The sequence below is a fragment of the Anolis carolinensis genome, chromosome 1 (assembly GCF_035594765.1).
Source record: "Anolis carolinensis isolate JA03-04 chromosome 1, rAnoCar3.1.pri, whole genome shotgun sequence".
In the NCBI taxonomy this organism is placed as follows: Eukaryota; Metazoa; Chordata; class Lepidosauria; order Squamata; family Dactyloidae; genus Anolis; species Anolis carolinensis.
The window spans coordinates 46,227,908-46,251,883 of record NC_085841.1 but is presented as its reverse complement, the minus strand read 5'-3'; the positions used below and the strand labels follow the sequence as shown (position 1 = coordinate 46,251,883).

The following is a 23,976-nucleotide window of genomic DNA, read 5'->3' as shown; positions in this document are numbered from 1 at the left end:
TTTAAGAAAATACAACACAAAAGGCTGTCAGTATGATGTGCTAGTAAAATATTATTGTTGTTTTAATGATTACAATATTCTTCCAATTAGTTGTTTTGAAAAGATTTACTGGCAAAATGTTCCAGTGTTTCTGGCATAGTAGGTGATTGTTATACCAAGGTTAATGTTGGCATAATAGCATTCTAACTGTATGCTTAGCCAGGAGGACAATGCTGTGTACATCAGTAGCTGTAAAAACAAGCACCAATAGACTAACACTGTTATATAGTATGCATGATAAAAAACACTTTCTGGGTCCTCCCTCTCCAGGAAGAAAGAAAACTAGTGCCCCCAAATTCCATCACAGTAATGTTACCCAGGAGGATGCCATAGTCAATGTTATCAAAAGCCTCTGGAAAGTCCAGCAGAACCAGCCAGGATACACTCCCCATCTAGATCCCAGCATAGGTCATCCACCAAGGCAACCAAAGCCATCTCTGTCCCATAACCAGGTCAGAAATTAGATTGAAATGGATCTAGATAATCCATCTCATCTAGAAACCTCTGGAGCTAGAAGGTTACCATGTGTTCCAAAACATTACCTAAACATTGAGTTTAATATAATGTTCTCTGAACAGAAGATTCCAATTGTGCTATGTAAGCTTCAACATTTCTATTCCACCCCATTTGCTTGAATGAAACTCACTTGCCAGTAACTAGAATGCATTGATACACATTTCTCAAAATCCCCACAAAACAATTGCAATAAGGAACCTGTAGAAAACCTAAAATATATCTGTATTTTTATCTGATACTCTGAAATTCAGACATCATAATATTAAGCATTATGCTTCTGTGAATAATACTCATGGTTTCATCCAGGTGGTGCCGCACTTGATCTGAAAGCTTGTCCTCCCAAACCATTCCGATGGATTCTTGATATGACATGGCTAAATCTGGTGGAACTGAGTAAACTACCACAATTCTCAGAAATTATGAATCAGGTGGGATTATTACATACATTAGTTGCATTCTATATATTATTGACTCAGCATTGCATCATGTATTTTAAATTAACAGTAACATGGCCATTAATCATAAGATTTTGGACTTTTGTATCGTAAATTATGCAATTTGTTCTTGTTATTTCTACAAAGAAACAGGCATCAAAATGATCACAAATGCAATACATTTCTCTATGGTGTCAAGCATACTCTACCAAATGTAATGATAGATAAGGCTTCACTGAAATCTAACTATCCAAAGCTATCTCAAGTCGTCTTGTAAAGAAAAAGTGTGATTTTTCTCTTTGTTTTATACTTAGATCTGCCGTAATGAAAAAGGGTGGAAAAACTGGTTTGATAAGGAAGCTCCAGAGGAAGAAACTATTCCTGATGGATACAGCGATGCTCTTGATACCTGTCGTAAACTTCTACTCATTAGGTGAGGATTCTCAAAAGTTTTTATAATAAGTTGTTCTCTCTTAAGAATATTCTGTTAGATGCCAGTTGGGTTTGCCTGTAATGGTGGATCAGAATATAGTTGGTTGAACGGCTGCTTCTATCCAGATACATTCCTGCAAGCAAATAATAAGCCATGGGTTTATTATTGGCTTGCAAAGTCTTGTCTATCTTGTTTAGTGTACAACCAGAGCTGGCCCTAGGTATTTTTCAAGTGTAGGCGAACAGAATTTTGGTGCCCCCCCCCCAAAACCAATCACTGAAAAATAAAAGCATTGGATAAGCGAAAATGTTGGATAATAATGGGGGATTAAGGAAAAGCCTATTAAACATCAAATTACATTAAGATTTTACAAATTAAGCACCAAAACATCATGTTTTACAACAAATCAACAGAAAAAGCAGTCTCGACTGCGCCCCCGTATGTTTTGTGCCCCAAGCGACTGCTTAATTAATTAATTAATTAATTTACTACATTTATATTCCACTCTTCTCACCCCGGAGGGGACTCAGAGTGGCTTACAAATTAAATTTACATACAATATATTATATTATTAGCATAGTACAATGCTGGTAATAAATTACTATATTGTACTATATCAATAAATTGTAATATTATTAGTAATATTACATGTAAAATATAATATAATTCACCTCATTGTTGGACCGGCTCTGTGTACAACTTTGTTCTACCAGCTGAGGGCGGAAACATGACCTCTCTCTGGCTTATTTCTCCTGTTGATCACCTTAAAAAGAAGCTGGCAAAAGGGAAACAAGCCATGAATAGGAAAACTAATTGTGGCTTGCCTGCAGATCTTTTCACAGTAGAATTATTTTATTTATTTACTATATTTATATCCCACCCTTCTCACCCCGAAGTGGACCCATGGCGGCTTACAAATTATGGCAAAAATTTAATGCCACATTATACACATAACAATAAATAAACCATATTAAATTATAAATAGTTAAACATATAAACAGTTAAAACATATAAATACAATAAAACAGATTTAAAATATATAAAGTTCCGGGTCATGATTTCCAAACTTTTTGGTTTTCCCATAGCCATTATTCAGTTAGGTTGGGGTCAAATTTCCTATTACCCTACCCTACTCCTTGAACACCTGTGTCTTTAGCTTTTTCCTGAAGACTAGGAGGGATGGGGCCCAGTCTAATGTCACTGAGGAGGGACTTCCACAGCTGAGGGGCAACCACTGAGAAGGTGCTGTTTCTCTTCCCCACCAGTTGCACTTGTGAAGGGGGTGGGACCGAAAGCAGGGCCTTCCCAGCAGATAGTAAAACTCTGACTAATTATATGACTAATATACACCAGTATAGTTTAGTACAGCAAGATTGTATTTAGATCCTTGAAATCATTATAGATGGAAATATTCTACTTTAGACCCATGTGTTATGTTTCTTTATAGGTCTTGGTGTCCAGATCGCACACTTTCTCAAGCTAGGAAGTATATTGCAGATTCATTGAGTGAGAAATATACAGAACCAGTCATTTTAAACTTAGAGAAAACTTGGGAAGAAAGTGATAAACGAACACCTCTCATTTGTTTCTTATCGATGGGATCTGACCCAACTATCCAGATTGAGGCATTGGCCAGGAAACTTAAATTGGGTATAATTATAACATTTTATTCTTTGAAATAACTTAATTGTAAAAAAAACTGCTTTACTAAAAAAAAAATTCGTTTGAACTAACTGATGTTCTTGAATTATATAGGCTTGAATTTTGTATTTAACCTTTCCAGTGCCACTGGTTTGAATTTCAGGTTTACAGATTAAGGTTAAGCACTAATTGTTCAATCTTTCAATGATCAAAATGGTATTTTTGGCCATTAAAAGAAAACATGCTTTATAATTTTAAATTAAATCAATCAATTTGAAAAATATCTTTCAAAAATAACATTAAGTCTAAGGCTGTGAAGACACATCTCATGAAAGAAGAAAGGCTTTTTAAAAGTCAGAAATTTCTTTCTTTATTACTTCACTGGGGCCCAACTGGTGGCACAACAGATTAAACTGCTAAACTGAAGAACTCGCTAACCAGAAGGTCTGCAGTTCAAATCCGCGGGAAGGGGTGAGCTCCCATTGTTAGCCCCAGCTTTTGCCAACCTAGCAGTTCAAAAACATGCAAGTGTGAGTAAATCAATAGGTGGGAAGGTAACGGTGCGCCAATTAGTCATGCCGACCACATGACCTAGGAGGCCTCTACGGACAATGTCAGCTCTTTGGCTTAGAAATGGAGATGAGCACCACCCCCCAGAGGGGAATGTCAAGGGGAAACCTTTACCTTTACTATTACTTCATTAAGTCTTCATTAGCATCCAGTAAATAGAGGCATAAGAGAAAATATTCTGATGAAGTGTATTATAGTCATCAAAAATGCTATAATGAAATTACAGTTAGCTCCCCATGTTTGTGGGTTTGATAACCACAGATTTGATCATTTGCAAGTTCCCCACTGCTCCTCCAAAGCTTCTGCTCTCCCCAAGCTGAGGCTGCTGTGTGCATAAATAGCCTTGGGATTCAATTGCAAGGGGCATCATGAATCACCACACCTCCTTCTAACAACCACCTCCAAAGCTGACTGCTCTGTGGACTTGTCCAATCAATGGGGAGGTCATAATGGGCAGGAAGGGAATGGAACCCCTTTCTCTCCCTCCTCTTTCACCTTGGTCCTCAGGATATCTGCTTTCCCTCCCTGTCTCTCTCCCATAACTAGGGTTTATGTGGGGGCTCTAGGTATAGAATAGCTTATGGTTCCCCAGATGTTTTTGGCCTACAACTCCCAGAAAGAAATCTCAGCCAGTTTACCAGCTGTTAGGATTTCTGGAAGCTGAAGGCCAAAAACATCTGGGGATCCAAGGTTGAGAACCACTGGTGTAGAGGCCAGGAGGATGGCTGCGGCAATGAGTGGCAGAGGAGTGGAGTCTCTTTTCTCCCTCTTCCGCTGACCGCTGCCTCCTCATGTATCTGTGCCTGCCCATTCACTCTTGGTGCCTTTTTATTTGAATTCAATCATCAATCTGCTATTGGGAAGAGTGAAGGGAAGCACCATTCTTTTCTTCTTGCTCCTTCCAAAGACAGATGGTGATGGCTAGCTGCGTCCAGTGTCTGCATGTTCTCCCTGGTTGTGGGACAGAGAAGCATAGAAGGAGACAGGTGAAGAAAGAGGCAGGAAAGATGAGTCCACTGTGAGCCATAGTGATGGTGGGAGCACCTTTTCTCTCCTCACTGCCCCTTACTACTCCCAAGGGAGTACCAAAGATAATGCAGGTTTTCCACATTTGTGTGAGTCTGAGTCCTCCTTTAATCCCTACAGATGTTGAAGACTAACTATAATCTGTAAAGGGCCACAGTACTCTTTGGGCTTTTGGGCATGGCAATCCACACCTTCAGAACATAAGAAAATCCAAATAGATGGATGTGGCTGATTTGTAGGAAAAGGAAGGTGTCACAAATAATAATAAAAAGATAAATCCTGGGAGATATATATAAAGGGTACTTGAAAATGTGAGAAAAACATAAAGGATTCTTCAGTAATGACTAACTTCAATCTGTGACCTGAAAACTGAATTAATGAAGAAAGCACATTTATATAATTGTATACACTCATCGCCATTTTGTTCTTTGTAGAAAACAGAGCTATATCCATGGGCCAAGGACAAGAAGTTCATGCACGCAAACTAGTTCAGATGTCAATGACGCAGGTACATATACAGCCTTGACAAAATGCTTTTTAAAATGTATTTCTACTGCACACACCCCTATTGTATGCCTTTCCACTCAATGTCATTCAGGTTTTGCATTTAAAAGAGAGACTCATTGATTATGTTTTTTTTAATTTGATTTTTTAAAGAATTTTATCATTGTAGTTTACTTCAGATTAATGTTTACAGGACTAGTGTATTACAGTAACTTTAAAGAAGCGAAAGTAAAATGACAGTATTGCTGAATCAGGCCTAGAAGAAAATTATCTCATTGTTTTTAGAAATTGTTTTTTCTTCCAAAAAATCCTTTGACCAAAACCTGCAAAGTCCTGCCTAACCTTTTTATAACTACCACAAGATGGCAGCACAACTGTATTCACTTATTTGAACCTAATTGTTTCATTTTAATAAAAATCCGTATTTTTTCCTTGCATATATTTGAATCCTCATTATAACCATAGGAAACAGTCAAGTCTTCATATCCTATCATAGTTGTTAGTCAATTGCAATATACTGGAAACTATGCATTTTGTTAATCAATTATTTTGGATGCAGGGTGGTTGGGTGTTGCTTCAGAATTGCCATTTAGGTCTAGAGTTCATGGAAGAACTTTTGGAAATAATTCTTACTGCTGAGATACCTGATGAAAGCTTCCGTGTTTGGATAACCACTGAGCCACACGATAAGTTTCCTATTACTTTGCTGCAGGTTGGTTAACTTAGATATATCATCTTTACTGTCTTCTTCATCATTGTCATCTTCTTTATACCCAATTATTTTTGGAAAACTGGGACAAAAGGCAGATTACAAATTAAACAAGTACAATATAATTAACACATAGTTATGTTTTGAACATTAAAATGGAATTATACTATTAACACTAAAAACATGTTAAACCGTTCAACTTTAAACCTGGATATGATTGGCTTTAATTTACTATTTCTTAAACTGTGAGTCCCAAATGGGGTCCCCTTAACTCAGTGTTGGGGTCACGAATATTTGACAACAGGAAAAGGTTTCTGAATGCCACCTAGTGGCTTTTAAACATTTACTCAAATCTATTAGCAACAACATGCAGTGTATGTAGTGGACTGTGCAGAAAATGCTTCCACCGTACTCCACAAAAATGAAAATCAGCCTGTTTAGCCAGCCTTGCAAATGCTGATTTATAATCCATAAATGTTTAGTATTTATTATAAATACACACACACACACACACATATATGTATATATAACTATAACAACTATAACTATACATATATATACATACATACACACACACACCTGGGGTATATACTGTACATATCTATATACCTGGGGTCACAAAATAAAATCTCAGACAGAAAGGGATCACAAGTAGAAAATGTTTAAGAAACCTTGCTTTCATGTATGTACTTTTCAATGCTATCTAATAAAACTGAAGGAGGTATTGAAGACAAAAAAAGATGAAGCATATTGGAACTTGGATCTCTTGCCTTGATCAGCTGACAAGAAGTAATGGTGGTAGATCGGTTCATTTCCCAGAATGATCAATCCTAGTCAGTATCAATCTCCCATTCCACCCCTCTCCCTGCCACATACACATACTGTATATTATAAAATTATCCTATTTGGAACAGTATATTAAAAATAAATTACAAGTGTGTCGATCCTATGGGATTGTAGTAATACTATTCTGATTTTCAATCATATGCAATCATGTAAATGTTGCACATTGTTTGCCTTTTTTCTTTGTATAATTGTTGATAGGACAGCATTTTATTTATGTATTTGCATTGAACTCTGGCTTTGTACAAATGACATAATTTTAACTGACTGTTTTAAATTCATATTAAATAAATCTTTTTTTTCCCTATTTTATATATCAGACTTCAATAAAATTCACCAATGAACCACCACAAGGTGTCCGAGCAGGTTTGAAAAGAACATTTTCTAGCATAAATCAAGACTTACTTGATGTCAGCAATATGCCTATGTGGAAACCTCTTCTTTATACAGTAGCGTTTCTGCACTCAACTGTTCAGGTATTAGAAACAAACTATTCATTGAGTTTTATGCCTAATATGATCTTCAAGCAAGGATGTATGAAAACATAACTCTGGAAAATAGTTTTTGAGCAAAAAAGTTTTATATTTATAACTCAAGGTAAAAGTTTTACATTCATTTTGTTTCAAACATTAATCCTTCTGATGCCATGATTAGAAGCCAAAAAATTAGCAATAATCTATTGGTATTATTCCTTCTACAATTACAGATAATTTATTTTGTCTTTGTTCCTCCATTTTTCAAGTCACAGTAGACTCATAGCTCAATAATGCTGCAAAAATGCTAATTTCTATTTAAACAAGAAGGTTGGCATATTTGGGGGGGGGGGAGTCAGGCATATAGCTTCTCATATAGTGTCTCATTTATAAAGAAATATCAGTAATTAAGTTGCCCCAAAGCTCTTGAGCTAGTATCTGAATGTGCTTTGCAATTATCACACTATGCAATTTTTCGTTTTCCACGTAAAGTGTACCTTGAGATTCTTTCTCCTTTTTCTAATGTATTGGAGCTTTTGGATGTACTCATATAATTCATAATTAATTTTTTCAAAATTTATCAGTAATCTAGTCCTGTCCATGGGTAAATCTACAGAACTGTAATTCAACATTAAAATCCACATTGCGATGTTTATATTGATCTATTTTGATTTAAAAGCAGTATTAACTTGAAATATCAGTACTGGAAGATGTTAAATGAAGTGCAATAATTAATTGGAAAGCAAACCAAATAAAGGCATCTGAAGAAATAATCCTGATTTTTTTCCTTTCTTAATTAAGGAAAGAAGAAAATTTGGTCCATTGGGCTGGAATATTCCTTATGAATTCAACTCGGCGGACTTCACAGCTAGTGTTCAGTTTGTACAGAATCATTTGGATGAATGTGACATCAAGAAAGTGAGCTTGCATTATATTTTCATTGCATTTAAAGATGTTGGTGAAAGTAGGCTAAGGCAGAAGCTTCAAGGGCTTATAAAGTTGGCTTCCAAAAGCTGTAGAGCCACAAATTCATCAAAGGCTTGGATGAAATCCTAGCTGGTTGCCAATTTTTCCTAACTATAAACTCATATTCCCCGTTCTCTGAAGTAGCAGATTTATGGACCAAGGAGGACTCCTATTTCCTCAAGCAGAGATAATGCATAGCAGGTTTCTTTGCTTGGGCATCCTTTTAGAAGTTGTCCACATGTTGTGGTATATAGAGCTAGAAGCCAAAAATATACAGCTGAGCAGTAGCCTGAAAAATGGTATTCAGTAACTCCTTCATTTATAACCATGTATCAATATGTGAAAGGGTGTCATAAGGAAGAGGGAGCAGGCTTATTTTCTGCTGCCCTTGAAACTAGAACTAGGAGCAATGGGTTCAAATTACAGGAAAGGAGATTAAATCTGAACATTAGGAAGAACTTCCTGACTGTAAGAGCCGTTCAACAGTGGAACTCTGCCTTGGAGTGTAGTGGAATCTCCTTCCTTGGAAACTTTTGAAAAGAGGCTGGATGGCTATTTGTTAGGGATACTTTGATTGTGCTTTCCTGCATAGCAGGAGGTTGGACTAGATGGCCATGTGGTCTTTTCCAACTCTATTATTTTATTATTTATTTATTTATTTACTTTGTTTCTACCCCACCTTTCTCACTCCAGAGGGGACTCAAAACAGCTTACAAAATTCAGCAAAAAATCAATGCCATGCAGACACAGGAAAAAAACACATCCATCAAAGTATAAAACCGTTTATGATTCCTATGTCTTCATTCGTGTACATCATGTACACTAATTGCCTGATAGAAATAAACAACAACAATGTTGTTGTTGTTTGTGCATAAAGAATAATATTTATATTTATATTTACAGCATTTATATTCTGCCCTTCTTAACCTGAAGGGGACTCAGGGCGGATCACAGAACATACATATATGGCAAACATTCAATGAACTATATTATCATAATCTCCATTGTATTGGAGTATCACATGGAACTAATAATTTACAATCACACTGCCAAAAGAATGCTTGTGAAATGCATATGAGAAACATAGTCAAATAATTTGGAATAAAAGAACATTAATTGTCATTTCCCCCAAGAAAACAAATGGGATTGCTTTTATTCATTTTTTAGTCTAGGGCAATTCTCTGTTTTCTCTGCAATTTACAATTTAGATATCTAGACAATAGATCAGAATTGTACAAGTCCACAAATGTTTGCTGAACCTAACAGGCAACTTTTCAAATGTAACGTGATCCTCAGAACTTAAACTTTTAAGTTTGTGGGCAATCTGGTAGTATGTTGTTTTAGTTTTATTCCTTATAAATTTAAATGATGTGTTTTTATTTATAAAAGATTATAAATGAATAAATGATCATTAAAAATATTTTGTAAAACTTCCTCTAGGGAATATCATGGAGCACAGTACGATACATGATTGGAGAAGTACAGTATGGAGGCAGAGTCACTGATGATTATGATAAGCGCCTTCTTAATTGCTTTGCAAGGGTAAGAAAATGTGATAAAACAACTTTTAACCCTAAATGCTCTTTGAGCTTTGCAAAGGAGAAGCTCACCCACACAGAGATGTCCTTGTAATTGCCAGAAAGTGACAGAAGTTATGTGACCGACTAGTTCTTTTCAGGAAATTCTTTGCTCCTTTCTTTTATTGTTGCCATTGTTCTTCCCAGTACAGACACAGAATCACTGGTGGTTATTATAAGCATATTCTTAATGTCTTTGCAAGAATAAGAGAATGTGACAAAACATAAACAAAACCCTCCTCTGACACCTCCTCTTTCTCCACCATTACTACTTCATCCTTTTCGATTGTAGCTGTTAGGTTTTGACAATTTTTTCTCTTTATCTTTCATTTATCTGTAATGAACCTGCAGGGGGAAATGTTAAAAATTCAGTAAAAAAAGAGAGATCTTTAGAAAAATCACCCAGTTCTTGCAGGACTAAGGAAAAAGCAACCAATATGCCATTTTAATCATTTGTGAAGACCACAAAAACAAAGGTTTTGCAATTTAAAAAACCTTTTTCATGTTTTTATGACAGAATCAAATTAGGAAATAACATTTATGACCCAGGAACAAAAATCGTGTTACATAGTGTAATTCCTATGTCTTTTTACTCTTCACCCTGCAATGAATTCGACTGTCAGAGTAATTTTTAAAAATCGCAAATCTGCCATTTAAGTCAGCTCTGATCTTGCCAAATATAGTGCCTGCCTTCTTGTCTCTGAGGAAAATATGGCACATAATTTGATGGCCTCCACTGTGAGTCAGGGAAACCTGTCAGTTCTGCTGTCCTATACCTGTTTCTTTGGCTGGCTTGAAATAGGACTTTATGTCAAATGTTTTTCAGGTCTAGTAATGCCAGTAAGAGGACAGAAGAACTATAAAATGCACAAACATTATTTCTTGCCATATTAAATTTACTTTCTGCCAAAACTGATTGGGCAAAGTGGGCATCACAGTCACCTGCCACCCCTCACCAAGGTATACCAGAGAAGGTTACTGTTTTCATTTTTGTTTTCAGAAATATGCCTCATGGAATCAAAATCTATTGAGATTAAGATTCTTTAATGCAACATAATGATTGTAACACCTGAAATTGCTGCTCTTTTTAGGCATATTAAGCACATTTCTAAGGTTCTGAATACTGAATTCTGCATCTGGACATTCTGGTCCCAGTACAAGAGCACTGTTTCAAGTAGAGTAAAAATATTTCTCTACATGCTTTTAGTGCATGATTGTTTATAATCCTGTGTGTGTAATATGAACTGCGCATTCAGGTTCTACTACAATCCTGATAAAAATACTCATATGCTAACTTTAGTATCTGTCTAGAATTTACTAACAAGTTGTCATTGTTCCAGTAATTCTTCCAAAACAAAACAAGATAAAACAAATCCTCCTTTCAGTTGAAACTTAGTATTCTGTTACTTTATAGGATACCCTATGACCCCATATCCTACATTTGGCCTTGTTGAAATTTATTTTGTTAGTTTTGGCCCAGCTCTCAAATCTGTCGAGGACATTTTGAATTCTTATCCTGTCTTCTGGAGTATTAGCCATCCCTTCCAACTTGGTGTCATCTGCAAGCTTGATAAACATGCCCTCTAAATCTTCATCTAAGCCATCAATAAAGATGTTGAACAGTACTGGGCCCAGGACAGAACCCTGTGGCACCCCACTAGTCACTTCTTTCCAGGATAAAGAGGAGCCATTGGTGAGCACCTTTTGAGTTTGGTAATTTAACCGTTTACAAATTCCTCTAACATAGTGGTTCTCAACCTGTGGGTCTCCAGGTGTTTTGGCCTACAACTCCCAGAAATCCCAGCCAGTTTACCAGTTGTTAGGATTTCTGGGAGTTGAAAGCCAAAACATCAGGGGACCCACAGGTTGAGAAGCACTGCTCTAACAGTAGTATTGTCTAGTTCACATTTTACTAGTTTGTTTGCAACCTTATCAAAGATCTTATTGAAATCAAGATATGCTACATCTACAGCATTCCTTAAATTTAACAAGCTTGTAACTCTATTGAAAAAAGAGATTTTTTTTTCTGTGTCAGGAGCGACTTGAGAAACTGCAAGTCCCTTCAAGTCGCTTCTGGTGTGAGAGAATTGGCTGTCTGCTAGGATATTGCCCAGGGGACGCCCGGATGTTTTGATGTTTTTACATCCTTGTGGGAGGCTTCTCTCATGTCCCCGCATGGAGCTGGAGCTGATAGAGGAAGCTCATCCGCGCTCTCTCCGGGTGGGATTCGAACCTGGCAGCCTTCAGGTCAGCAACCCAACCTTCAAGCCACACGGCTTTAACCCATTACGCCATCAGGGGCTCCTATGAAAAAAGAGATAAAATTAGTCTGACATAACTTGTTTTTGAGAAATCCATGTTGATTTTTAGTAATCACAGCATTCTTTTCTAAGTGGTTACATATTGCCTCTACTAATAATCTACTCCAGTATCTTTTCTGGTATTGATGTCAGGCTGCCTTGATAATTGTATGGGTCCTCCTTTTTCCCCTCCTTGAAGACAACATTTGCCCTTCTCCAGTCTGCTGGGATTTCTCCTTTTCTTCAAGAATTCTTAAAGATTATTGCAAGTGGTTCTGAAATTACTTTTGCTAGTTCCTTCAAACCTCTTGAATGTAGTTCATCTGACTATGGAGACTTGAATTCATTTAGAGTAACCAGGTACTCCTAGACTAGTTCTTTACCTATTTTGTGTTGCATTTCCCCTATTACCTCATCTGCTCCATATTGCTCAGGTTGGAAATCAACCTCCTTTTGGGAGAAGACTGAGGAAAAGAAGGTGTTGAGCAGCTTTGCCTTTTCCCTATCCCCTGTTAGCGTTTCACCATCTTCTCCATGCAGAAGCCCTACTGTTTCCTTGTTCTTCCTTTTTCTACTGACATAACCAAAGAACCCCTTTTTATTCTCTCTGGCAAGCTTGAACACATTTTGCACTTTAGCCTTTTGGACCTTTTCCCCACATGTGTTGGTTATTGTTTGAATTCCACTTTGGTGCTTTCTCCCCTTTTCATTTCTAGTACATGTCCCTTTTATCCAAAAGAATAATTATTTCTGTTTAGGAATAATTTCTCCCAAAATGATCTAAATGGTCACAATTTCTACTAATTAAAATGTGTTATAATGAGTAAGATTTGTGCATTTAAATAATTTGAATAATAAAATTTAGATAATTGATGTATATTGATGGAATAGTTTTGGCTCTTTTTCACCATAGAATTGCTGCTTGCTTTCATCTTCACTGGATTTCAATGAGCAGTTCTTAACCAAGAGACTACTTAATAAAGTTGTTTGTGAATTTTTGATTTGTGTGTGATTCCAAACATAGACATGCTTCCTCCACTTTGCTTTGTACAGGTCTGGTTCAGTGAGAAAATGTTTGAAAACACATTTTGCTTTTACACTGGTTATAAAATCCCAGTGTGTAAAACTCTGGAACAGTACCATGATTACATTTCAACTCTCCCTGCTATGGACAGCCCAGAAGTCTTTGGTCTTCATCCTAATGCAGATATCACGTAAGTCTAGCACAGACAAAATTCTTCAGGACTTCAGAAGTTCCCTTTGGCTTTACATATGAATAACTATGTTATATTAAAACAATTGAGTAGACCTTTCAAAAGTTACTTTTTAATCATCATCTAGGGACAATCTCTAGAATGTCAGAAAGCATGGTTACTCGCAAGATTAAAGAAGGCAAGGAATTGTATTTGCAAGACATAATTTTTCTAAGCTTTGCATTTGAAAAGGCTTTTCTAAACTGTTTAAAGGTTGATGCTGCAATGCTATATAAGCTTATCTGGAGTTAGACAAGTGCAGTCGAATTGAATGTGTCACAGCATAGAGAATTGAAGACTTCCACAACACTCTTGACTTCTAAAGTGTAATTTTCAAAATTTGATTAGGCTATAAATAAAGAAATGCTTTCCAAAATTCTGGAGGTTAATTTCAGTAGCACTTCTGATCTCATCCTATTATTCCAAGTGCTTTGCCTGACATTTTTACAAGCTGAACTTTGATTAAACAGATTGCAAACTATGGGTATTATTTTGTTAGTTCTCATGTGGCTCCTGATGGTTTAATGATAGACTTCAGTCTTACCTGAAAAACAATTTTGTTTTAAATGCTCTTTTTATTGTATCCGTTTTTAGCCTTAAACACACAGAGCAGGTTGTTTGCTATTTCATGCTTCAAGTACTGCATGATCTATTGTAAAATATAATTAATCATCATTATATTTTATTTTATATGAATCATGTTATTTGCAAGATACTCATAGTTTAGCATTTCCATAATTGCTAAAAATGTATGAGATGTTTCATTTGCATTGTTAATAGGTTTTAAACATTTGATTCTAAAATATGACATTTGCCCACTGTTTTTGAAACTTTAACATGCATAGATTTTTTCCACATTTTATAACTTGTAGATAGAGGAACATAATCTAATTTTTAGATTCTGTTTAGTAGACAAAAGTGTCTTCTCAGTGAGGATGTTCATATCTGAAAATTTACTCCTGGAGAGATACTTATATTGTAGCTTTGACATTTAGTGTTTTATTACACCACGTATCATCTTTCTGACATTTAATTGTTTTCATGTATATTATGACTTTCCAAAGTAATGTGAAAAGCAGCCCTAAGATATAGAAGTCATTGAAAAAGTATGTAGTCTATCTGCAGTATGCCAGTTACTGTTCTCAAGAATCCTTTAACAGCTCGAATTTGTGCAGAAACAGTAATATCATGATTACCAATTTGAAATGTTAGAAAACAATGTAGGTTTCTTCCCTGCACCCACCTTTTTCTATATTGCTTTATAAATTAGGAGTACTGCATTCCACAATTCCTGATTTTATGGAAGTTAAGCAGAACAAAAAGCTTACATTTGGATATAGAAAAAATAATATGTGAACCTTAAACTTGCCATGATGTACTATTTCATGGCTTAGCACGGCTTTGAGTTCACACACTCCCCTCCTGCCCTTTTCATACACACCGGGAGAGCTTTAAACTTCTCTTGGTGTAGAACCCAAGAAAAAGTGAAGAAAAATAAACTGTTGCTTCTAGAAACCATTGAAAAATGGAAATATTCCTAAGAAAGAAATATAAGACTTTCACTGAATTGATCCATTAAATAAAAATGAAACAATTTTCCTCTCTTCTCCTGCAGTGTCAGATTGGAGGAGCCTTTTGGCATACAGAAAAAGCTCAGATTCTGGGCATTGAATAATGTAGACCTTCCTAGTCCTAATATAATATGGTCTGAACTTGACTTTTCAGTGTGTACACATTTTATCTGGAAATTTATTGTTCTCATAAATTCTGAGGTAGCGTTATTTTAAATTCCACTTAGGTATCAAAGCAATACAGCTGCAGATGTCTTGAATACAATTACCAATATTCAGCCAAAGGAAAGTGGAGGTGGAGTAGGAGAAACTCGAGAAGCTATTGTATATCGGTTAGCTGAAGATATGCTTGAGAAGCTGCCTCCTGATTATATACCCCATGAAGTGAGTGATCAAAACAGTCTTGATTCTGAGTTCTGCAGTGTGTCCATTACAATCTTATTTAAGTTGGGGGGTTTTAGGTAATGCTTTCAGTCAACCTTATGAGAAGATATTGAATGCAAGTATGTGGTGACTAAACATTCCTATACCTCACAATATCTTCACCAGAACTGGGGGCTACTCCCCTGGTTGCCAGGTGTTGTGTGCTAACTCCCAAGGATTTGTGTGCTGTGTTTCAGCAATGACTTTGGGAGATGCAGTGGCACAATGGGTTAAACCCTTGTGCCAGCTGAATTGCTGACCTGAAGGGTGGGTTGTTGACCTGAAGGTTACTGTTCAAATCCATGAGATGGGGTGAACTTCTGTCTGTCGGCTTTAGCTTGCAAGGACATGAGAGAAGCCTCTCAGTAACACATCCGGGCATCCCCTGGACAACATCTCTATAGATGGGCAATTATCTCACACCAGAGGTGACTTGCAGTATGTTCTCAAGGCGCTTCTGAAATTATTTTTAAAAAAGCAATGAGTTTATGCCCTTCAGTATTTTTTCCTGTTTTTAAAAAGTAGAATATTAGATCTGGGATAACATTCTTATGGTTGACCTGAATTTTCATGCCTGATATGTAAAGTTGAACACATTAAGAGAGGGAATGTTTCATGAAGCCGTTGTGTTTAATGTTTTTGGAATTCATGACTCCTTATTCATAGATGCTTCTTTTCCAAATCAGTGACACTGAGTCCATTTTATTAAAAAGAATAGCTGGAATTATTTATCAGCTACTTACCTATGTAACCACTGTAGTTACATAACTACATAATGTCTGTTGGCTTGAGTCCATCAATCCCCACTAATCAGACATTATGAGAGATGGGATGCAGCTGAGTAACATTTCTACCACCTCCTGTGATCAATTTTCTTGTCAATAGTCATAAACAGAATCCGTGTCACAACTCCTCCTTGCACTGCCGATTAATCACAAAAGGGGTGGGTGGGAACATGAACCAGTTGCTTTCTGCTCAAGAGGGGAACAAACCTGTGTCAATCACAGCAGCCACTGCCCAGTAAGTGAGGGCTGCAGGAGACCTTCATAGTTGCCACATATCCCTTAAAGCAGTGAATATGTAAAGATCATGAATATGAACCACTCAGAGAAATCTAACTCTAGGTAATTAAATTTTGGAAAACTTTTTTCTCAGATGATCCCAGGGAAACAGGGATTGCTATAAAGTTATGCAATATGATGAAATCAAATATCGTGAAATCAAATCAGATTTGTCCTCATTCTGACTAACTGCATTTATTTATTTATGTTTCCTTATCAGTTCCATCAGTCACCCAAAACAAGGCATATGCAGCTCTAGTTTTTTGGGGGTTGAGATTTGCCCTTTTTGTTTTAGTTTACTGTTAAATATTCTGCTATAGTGAAACTTCAGACCTGCATGAAGGGATAAATAAAGGTTTTAAATGATATTAGAAAAGGAATCTCGCTAGATGTATATCTAAAGGTTGTACCTTAAGGAAAATTATTAGATAATCTATTACCAATGAGAATGGCTCCCTTGAATCCATATATCACATCAAAGGTCATAGAAATCCCCAGATTATAATAACTTCAGACAACTCTGTGTATTAGTGAATAATTCCCTCTCTTTTATAGTCAAGATGCTGCAAACACGGACACATCTGTATTGCTTGCCATTTAAAAATAAAATGGGTGCTTCAAGGGTAAAGAAAAGCAAGTTGAAATATTAGTCTAGAAGTAATATAAAATAGTATTTATTAAAGTTGTAACTCCTCCTTTCTAAAAACAATCCATAATTTATTAAGTGAAGCACCTACAATTCTATCCTAGTTCACATAACCTGCAGTATTTATTTCTCATTTACATTCATTGACAATAATCTTCTTGCAGATCTTAAGTAAATTATAAAAATAGAATAACTGCATTCTATTCCGCTAACTAAAGGTAAAGGTAAAGGTTTCCCCTGACATTAAGTCCAGTCATGTCTGACTCTGGGGGTTGGTGCTCATCTCCATTTCTAAGCCGAAGAGATGGTGTTGTCCATAGACACCTCCAAGGTCATGTGGCTGGCATGACTGTATGGAGCGCTGTTACCTTCCCGCCAGAGCGGTACCTATTGATCTACTCACATTTGCATGTTTTCAAACTGCTAGGTTGGCAGAAGCTGGAGCTAACAGCGGGCGCTCACTCTGCTCCCGGGATTTGAACCTGGGACCTTTTGGTCTGCAAGTTCAGCAGCTCGGTGCTTTAACACACTGAGCCACTGGGGCTCCAAACTCATGACCTTCAGATTATGAGACTGACAAACTAACTAGATTTGGCCAAATCTCTGGAGCAGCCCTGCACTCTGAGCAGAGTGTGGACTGCAGACTGGCTTTGTCCACATGGGCCAGCAACACAGTCCCCCTTTCCCTGCACTCATCAGTGCAGGGAAAGGGAGATAGATTAGATCCATGCCATGCCCATCATCATTTTGAAATGGCCACAGAACTCTAGAGAGCTCCTGACCATTGAAGGTACACCTTCTTTTTGCTCATTACACATACACCTTTGCTGGGTGCCTTCAATGGCCAGGAGCTCTCACAGAGTTCTGTGGCTGTCCAGTAGTGGCAATGGCAATGGTGATAGTCCAGTGGGGTAGCACTAGTTTCAACCTGACTAGGCCATGTTGACTTTGACCTGTTGTCAGTATGGTCAGACATGGAGTGCATGGCTAGGCCAGTATGAACTATTGCTGCTCTGGACCAGCTGTAGATGAAGCAGATGTATAGAAAGCCCTCATTCCTCAGTTATTTTACCTAGTTTGGAAATTTCCTAAAAGATATGAGATTTAAGATGAGGTTTTTAATTTTAGATAGCAGGTTTAGCAGTATTCAATTGGTTTTGAGGTATCTTTTAGATACTACAATCAGTACTGACATGCATGAACAATTTGAGTTATATTTCTGCTTTTAGCATTATCAGGGTAACATCTAGAAGGATCATACAATTGTAAACTGCATATGCACCTCTGCATTTCTCTGTAGTGAAGATGCACTGTGGGGTGACACTCATATTTTACAAGAAGAAGGTCCCAGGTTCAACTTCTTATATCCATAGAGATAAATATTAGCAGCAGAAGGAAACAGGTTTGCTTGGGATGTTGCAGTCATTGAAAGTCAGTATAAAAATATTCAGGTAGATGGACTAATGGTTTTATTCACTAAAAGTCACTTGTGTGTGCAAACGTTTTCTTAGGGACATTAATCTTAAATTGATATGCAAGTAACACAGAGAGGTTATTTTATTTATTACATTTGTATCTCACTTTTCCATAAAATATGTCAAAGTCAGAAAACAATAGTAAAAACTGCAATTAATAATTAACATGGCAAACAATATAAAATTGTCTAAAAATTAAATGTGTGCATGTCAAGTTAGCAACCAGTACAAAAATCATTAAGAAATAAAAGCACAGAGCTCCAGAAAAAGAAATGAGCTCTATAGAACAAATACCTGTATGAATAAAATGGGTTTCCCTGCCAGTGAAAGGCACCCACAATAAACAAGCATATTCGTGATAAACAAGCCTACTTTACACATAGCACCTAAGAAAGCAATTTCTGCAGTTCTCACAAAACACTTATGAGATGGAGGATGCAGAGAAGCACTTATCTAGAAGCTTTCAGTGCTCTCCCAGGTTTCTCTGAGAGAAGCACTCTTTTAAGTACTCAGGTTTTCTGCTGTTTGGGGCTTTATACACCAGAACCAGCACTTTTTTTCCAGGAACAAATCTGAAGTCAATGTTTCTGTCACAATTCCCAGCTGGTGCTCGGAGATGAGCACTTGGATGTTGTTCCCAAACCATGATCAGTGGTAGACGACTCATCACTGCTGTTAAGACTATAAAGTATCTTGCCTTACTCTTAGCAGGAAGTGAGAGGACTTTGCAAAAACAAACATCTTGGTACTTTTAAGGTTGAGTGCAAAATAAAATTGTTTTATCAGTGCAATTCTATATGACTTATTGCTTGACTCACTCTCACTGATTCTCTTGCATTTAATTTTTAGGTGAAAGCTCGCCTGATTAAAATGGGGCATCTTAATTCTATGAACATCTTTCTTCGCCAAGAAATTGACAGAATGCAAAAGGTTATTAAAATTGTCCGAACCAGTCTCAGTGACCTCAAGCTAGCCATAGAAGGAACTATTATTATGAGCGAGGTAACCAAACACATTATTATGTGAAACCATTTATTTTGAAACTAACTTATCCCAACTCAAGTCCATATTTTGTTTTTTATTTGTTCAGAATTTAAGAGATGCACTTGATAACATGTATGATGCTCGTATTCCTCAACTTTGGAAGCGTGTGTCTTGGGATTCATCCACCCTAGGATTTTGGTTTACTGAACTTCTTGAAAGAAATAGTCAGTTTCGCATCTGGATATTTGAAGGCAGGCCACATGTATTTTGGATGACTGGATTCTTTAATCCTCAGGGTATGTATTAGAAAGGTCAATATAACTGTAAATTGTTTTATAACTACAATCTGAATGATGATGTCATAGTTAACCTTTTATAGAAGTTAGCCAAGGTCAAACTATACATGCCTTAAAGTCACCTATCTAGTTCAGGCAAGCAAAACCTAGACTTGTTTGCCAGTTACTTCCTCTGAAGTATAACCTACAACATCTCATTTGTTAATGGTCTCCCATCTGAGGACTAACCTGGACTGATCCTGGTTAGCTTTCAAGATAATTCAAGATCTAGTTGCTTTAAAGTAATCTAGGGCCCATGAATCAAATTTACAGAGGTGATCTTTTTCAATTCCATAACAAAAAATACATATTTATGATACAATGTATGTAAATTATGGTACTTGTTCACAGTTCCTGGGGAAGAAATTGTATAGACAAATCTTACCAGGCAGTAAAAGTTGTTTGACAATACATAAACTATCTTAAAATATGCTGGTCTCTCTTTCATTTGAGATTTTTAAACAGAAGTTATATGACCCCTTTGCAGGGTATTTTGCTAGTGGATTCCTATATTAGCTTGGACTGGATGATCTTTTAAGTGATTCCACATGGCTTTGATTGAATGAAAGGAGGTTCAGTTATTTAAATGTTGTAGCAGTTTAAGCATTGGGCTACAGCTCTAGATATTAGGATCCAACCACTGCTCAGATATAGAAAACCACAGGATGACCTTAGGCAAATCATACTACTTCATCCTCAGGAAAAAAAAACCTCTCTGAGCAAGACTAGCCAGGAAAACCCTATGAGAGGCTCACCTGAGGATCACTAGAAATCAGAAATGACTTGAAGGCAACCAACCATTATTCAGATTAGTGTGATGACCTTTAGGATCTGTCACTCTGTTTGTCAGTCAGAATTGTATCTGGATTGTATTCTTTCTCTCTTGTAAATATTTCCATGGCACAATTTCCGTTATTGTTTCTTTTTAAAAATCAGTAGAATATATTGTTCACCCTGGCAAATAATGGGAAATGGAATTTTTTCCAGATTTGGGTGGGTTTTAAGGGGTGCTAAAATGTAGTACAGAGTATTGCTCAGGGACATTCAAGCCAAATTTAGCAACTCATCATTTGCTACCTTCAGTGTTTAATTCCTGTATAGAGTTGGACTAGATGGAGTTGTCTTACAAGTTTCAATAAAAGTAGCACTTCTGTTTATTATAGTAAATTGATGAATACCATCTTATTCTTAAAGCTTTTTACTGATTTATACTCCTTCTGTAAAGAAAAGTTTGCCATCTACAAGTTTAAACTGTGTAAAGAAATGTTGTTCTCTAAATATCAAAGACATCCAGAGTATTTTTCTATGACAGCCTAATCAATATATAGGTTCTATGGTACTGAGGCTTTTCATAGATTTAAGCTCATTATAATTTCCAGTTTTTCCTTAGGTGGTCGGTGCTGCTATGATTAAGTAACTATTCAGCAACCATTGCTGAACTTTATAGTTCTGTGTTGCTTATTTTTTTTCTTGTACCTTCTTAATAATTTTCTGCTGAGAATTTTGGCATGCCTTTTATTTCATGGATGGTGTTTGAAGATGGATAATAGGAAAATTTGTATTAAAATTGCTTTGTTCAATTATTTCACAGGGTTTTTAACAGCTATGAGACAAGAAGTGACTCGAGCACACAAAGGATGGGCACTGGACACCGTTACTATACATAATGATATCTTGAAACAAGTTAAAGAAGAAATCACAGCCGCTCCTGTTGTATGTATAACATACTCAGAGCTTAGAATTAACTAGCTACAAAATAATTAGTTATTAAAATTAATTTATTTCCATAGTAACAAAAATAAATTATGATACGGATGTAAATTCCTAAAAGATTATTTCAATCTTTTAAAAATATATACAACTCTACTGATTTAGTAACATTTATAGTTACAGGTTGTATGTCCTCACTAAACACTGCTCCATGCTATGCTTCAGTCTTCTGTTCCGTTGCGAGTGTTAGGTTGCTAATGCATATAGCATTCAGAAGTTTCTTTTAAAAAGTAAACATTTTAATTACATTTGAGAAACAGGGAAAATAGAGATACTTATTAAAGTTGCAACTATAATAGTAACTATCTACTTCAAGAAGCTTGGAAATGTTTTTGTAGCTAATCACTTCTGGCATTAATTGTAGTGCTACTTAAAGATTTCATTCATTCTAGGTACTTTTAAGATGCTCATGAAATAAATTATGAAGAGAGAATTAAAACATATAATTTTAATAGTGGAATAAATATCCTAATATCCCCATGTATCCACATTCAACCCACCCGCCCCCCCGGCACCAAAGGTAGCAAAGGGATGGTAACGGAGGTTTTGCTGCTGCATTGAGGAAGACTCGATGGGGGTTTTCTATAGCACATATAATTCACATTATTCTATGGCCTATCTGATGCTCTTCCAGAGAACAGCATCTTAAAACTACACTAATGCATCTTTCTTGGTATATCACTTGCTTCTGTAGTTCCCTAAGTTAGGCAATGCTTGGGAAACATGTAAACATAACTGTGGGTTTTGGGTTCACCCATCAATCAGTTCCTATGTACTTAATTCTATAATCTCTAGATCAATCTCTTTCTTTCTGTCTCATTCTGTTTCTCAAGATAGAGGTCTGTTGAAAATTAATTATTGTACTTTTTTGGTGAACTCAATATAACAACAACAACTTTATTCTTGTACCCCGCCTCCATCTCCCCGGAGGGACTCGGGGTGGCTTACATAAGAAAAACAGTCCATAAATTGAAAACACAATATAATAACATAGTTATAAAACAACATAACATGACAATTATTAAAACCAAGATATCAATTGCTATGTACAGAGGGTGATTAGTGCAAAACTCTGAGTAAAGTCCATGAGTAAAATAGAGATGAGCGGGGGAGGAGAAGGAACCGATCGTGTTAAAAACTAAAACCTATAAAATGGGGGCAATATTAAAGTTCAGCACCACTTGAATATATATGAATATTTTTCATTACAACTTTATGCTGTTTCAGAAATTTTATAGACAAAATTTCTTTATTGTTTCAAGCTTTGCTGATTATACTCTAACTTATATTGAATGGACTAAGTCAAACAAGTCATGTTGTAATTTCAAAGCAGACACTTTTCTATGCATAATAAACATCCATTCTTTCCACACAGGAAGGGGTATATATTTATGGATTATACTTGGATGGAGCTGGATGGGATAGACGTAATAATAAACTCACCGAATCGACAGCGAAGATTCTTTTCACGTTGCTCCCTGTTGTGCATATATTTGCAATTAATACAACCAGTCCCAGAGACCCTAAACTCTATGTTTGTCCTATTTACAAGAAGCCAAGGAGAACTGATTTGACCTATATTACAGCAATCTACCTGAGGACAACTGTATCACCAGATCACTGGATCTTGAGAGGTGTGGCCCTCCTATGTGATATCAAGTAAATTGTGGTCTTTGGAATATGACCAAAACAGCCTCACTAGAGTATGAGAATATACATTTTTAAAATGAGAATAAATTGATTTTTCTTCATTACAATTAAATGTTCTCTTCCCACTTACTGATTTTATAATTTCTAACTTTGGTTATTGTCTCGACTGTAAGGTGCATTACATCTTCTGTGCCAAAAAAAAATCGTATTTTGAATGCTGGTCTTTTTTCCTTCTTTCCAATTTTTTAAACAAAGGCTCTTAAACAGGTGAACTAACTAGTTATTAGTTATGCTCAGGTATTTCGACATAGTGTTCCAGTCATTGTGATTGTAATTGTAATTAGATTGTAATTAGAATTATATACACTTAAATAAAAATTCTCTATTTTAACTGCTTTGTGAATAAGGTTACTTGTCAGTGATAAAAAGGATATAAACTTTAAAATAATACAAAGCTGTAAATTGCATATCTGTGGATTTTTGATTTTTTAAAAGAATAAGTGAAATCATGAACCACTTTCAGAAATGTACTTATTCTTAAGCAAGTATAATCAGATTAAAGAAAATATAATCACTTATCTGAAGTGGAAAAATAATAAAAATATATTAATACACTTTATTTATATTCCACTCTATCTCTCCGAGGGGACTCTGAGCAGATTACAGGTACATATATGGCAAACATTCAATGCTGTTATACAATTGACAAAGACAGAACAGTACATAAGGCTTCACTCTTTTTGCCATCTCCAGCATCTGGAGGCTGTGCTCGACTCA

At 36.2% G+C, this 23,976-nt stretch overlaps 1 protein-coding gene across 1 annotated transcript in view; it reads left to right on the top strand.

Annotated features, from left to right (window-relative positions):
* The window catches only part of dnah8 (dynein axonemal heavy chain 8), a 171,759-nt gene extending 148,169 nt beyond the window's left edge, over positions 1–23,590 (top strand). The window contains exons 77-90 of the mRNA XM_062973653.1: positions 862–983; positions 1,304–1,422; positions 2,870–3,072; positions 5,094–5,167; positions 5,723–5,875; positions 7,036–7,191; positions 7,990–8,106; positions 9,595–9,696; positions 13,085–13,245; positions 15,083–15,239; positions 19,310–19,462; positions 19,551–19,740; positions 21,371–21,492; positions 22,925–23,590. Of these exons, the coding sequence (XP_062829723.1) occupies positions 862–983; positions 1,304–1,422; positions 2,870–3,072; positions 5,094–5,167; positions 5,723–5,875; positions 7,036–7,191; positions 7,990–8,106; positions 9,595–9,696; positions 13,085–13,245; positions 15,083–15,239; positions 19,310–19,462; positions 19,551–19,740; positions 21,371–21,492; positions 22,925–23,212 (2,117 nt within the window). The 3' untranslated portion in view covers positions 23,213–23,590. The remainder of the gene's footprint in view (positions 1–861; positions 984–1,303; positions 1,423–2,869; positions 3,073–5,093; positions 5,168–5,722; positions 5,876–7,035; positions 7,192–7,989; positions 8,107–9,594; positions 9,697–13,084; positions 13,246–15,082; positions 15,240–19,309; positions 19,463–19,550; positions 19,741–21,370; positions 21,493–22,924) is intronic.
* Positions 23,591–23,976: the final 386 nt, after the last annotated feature.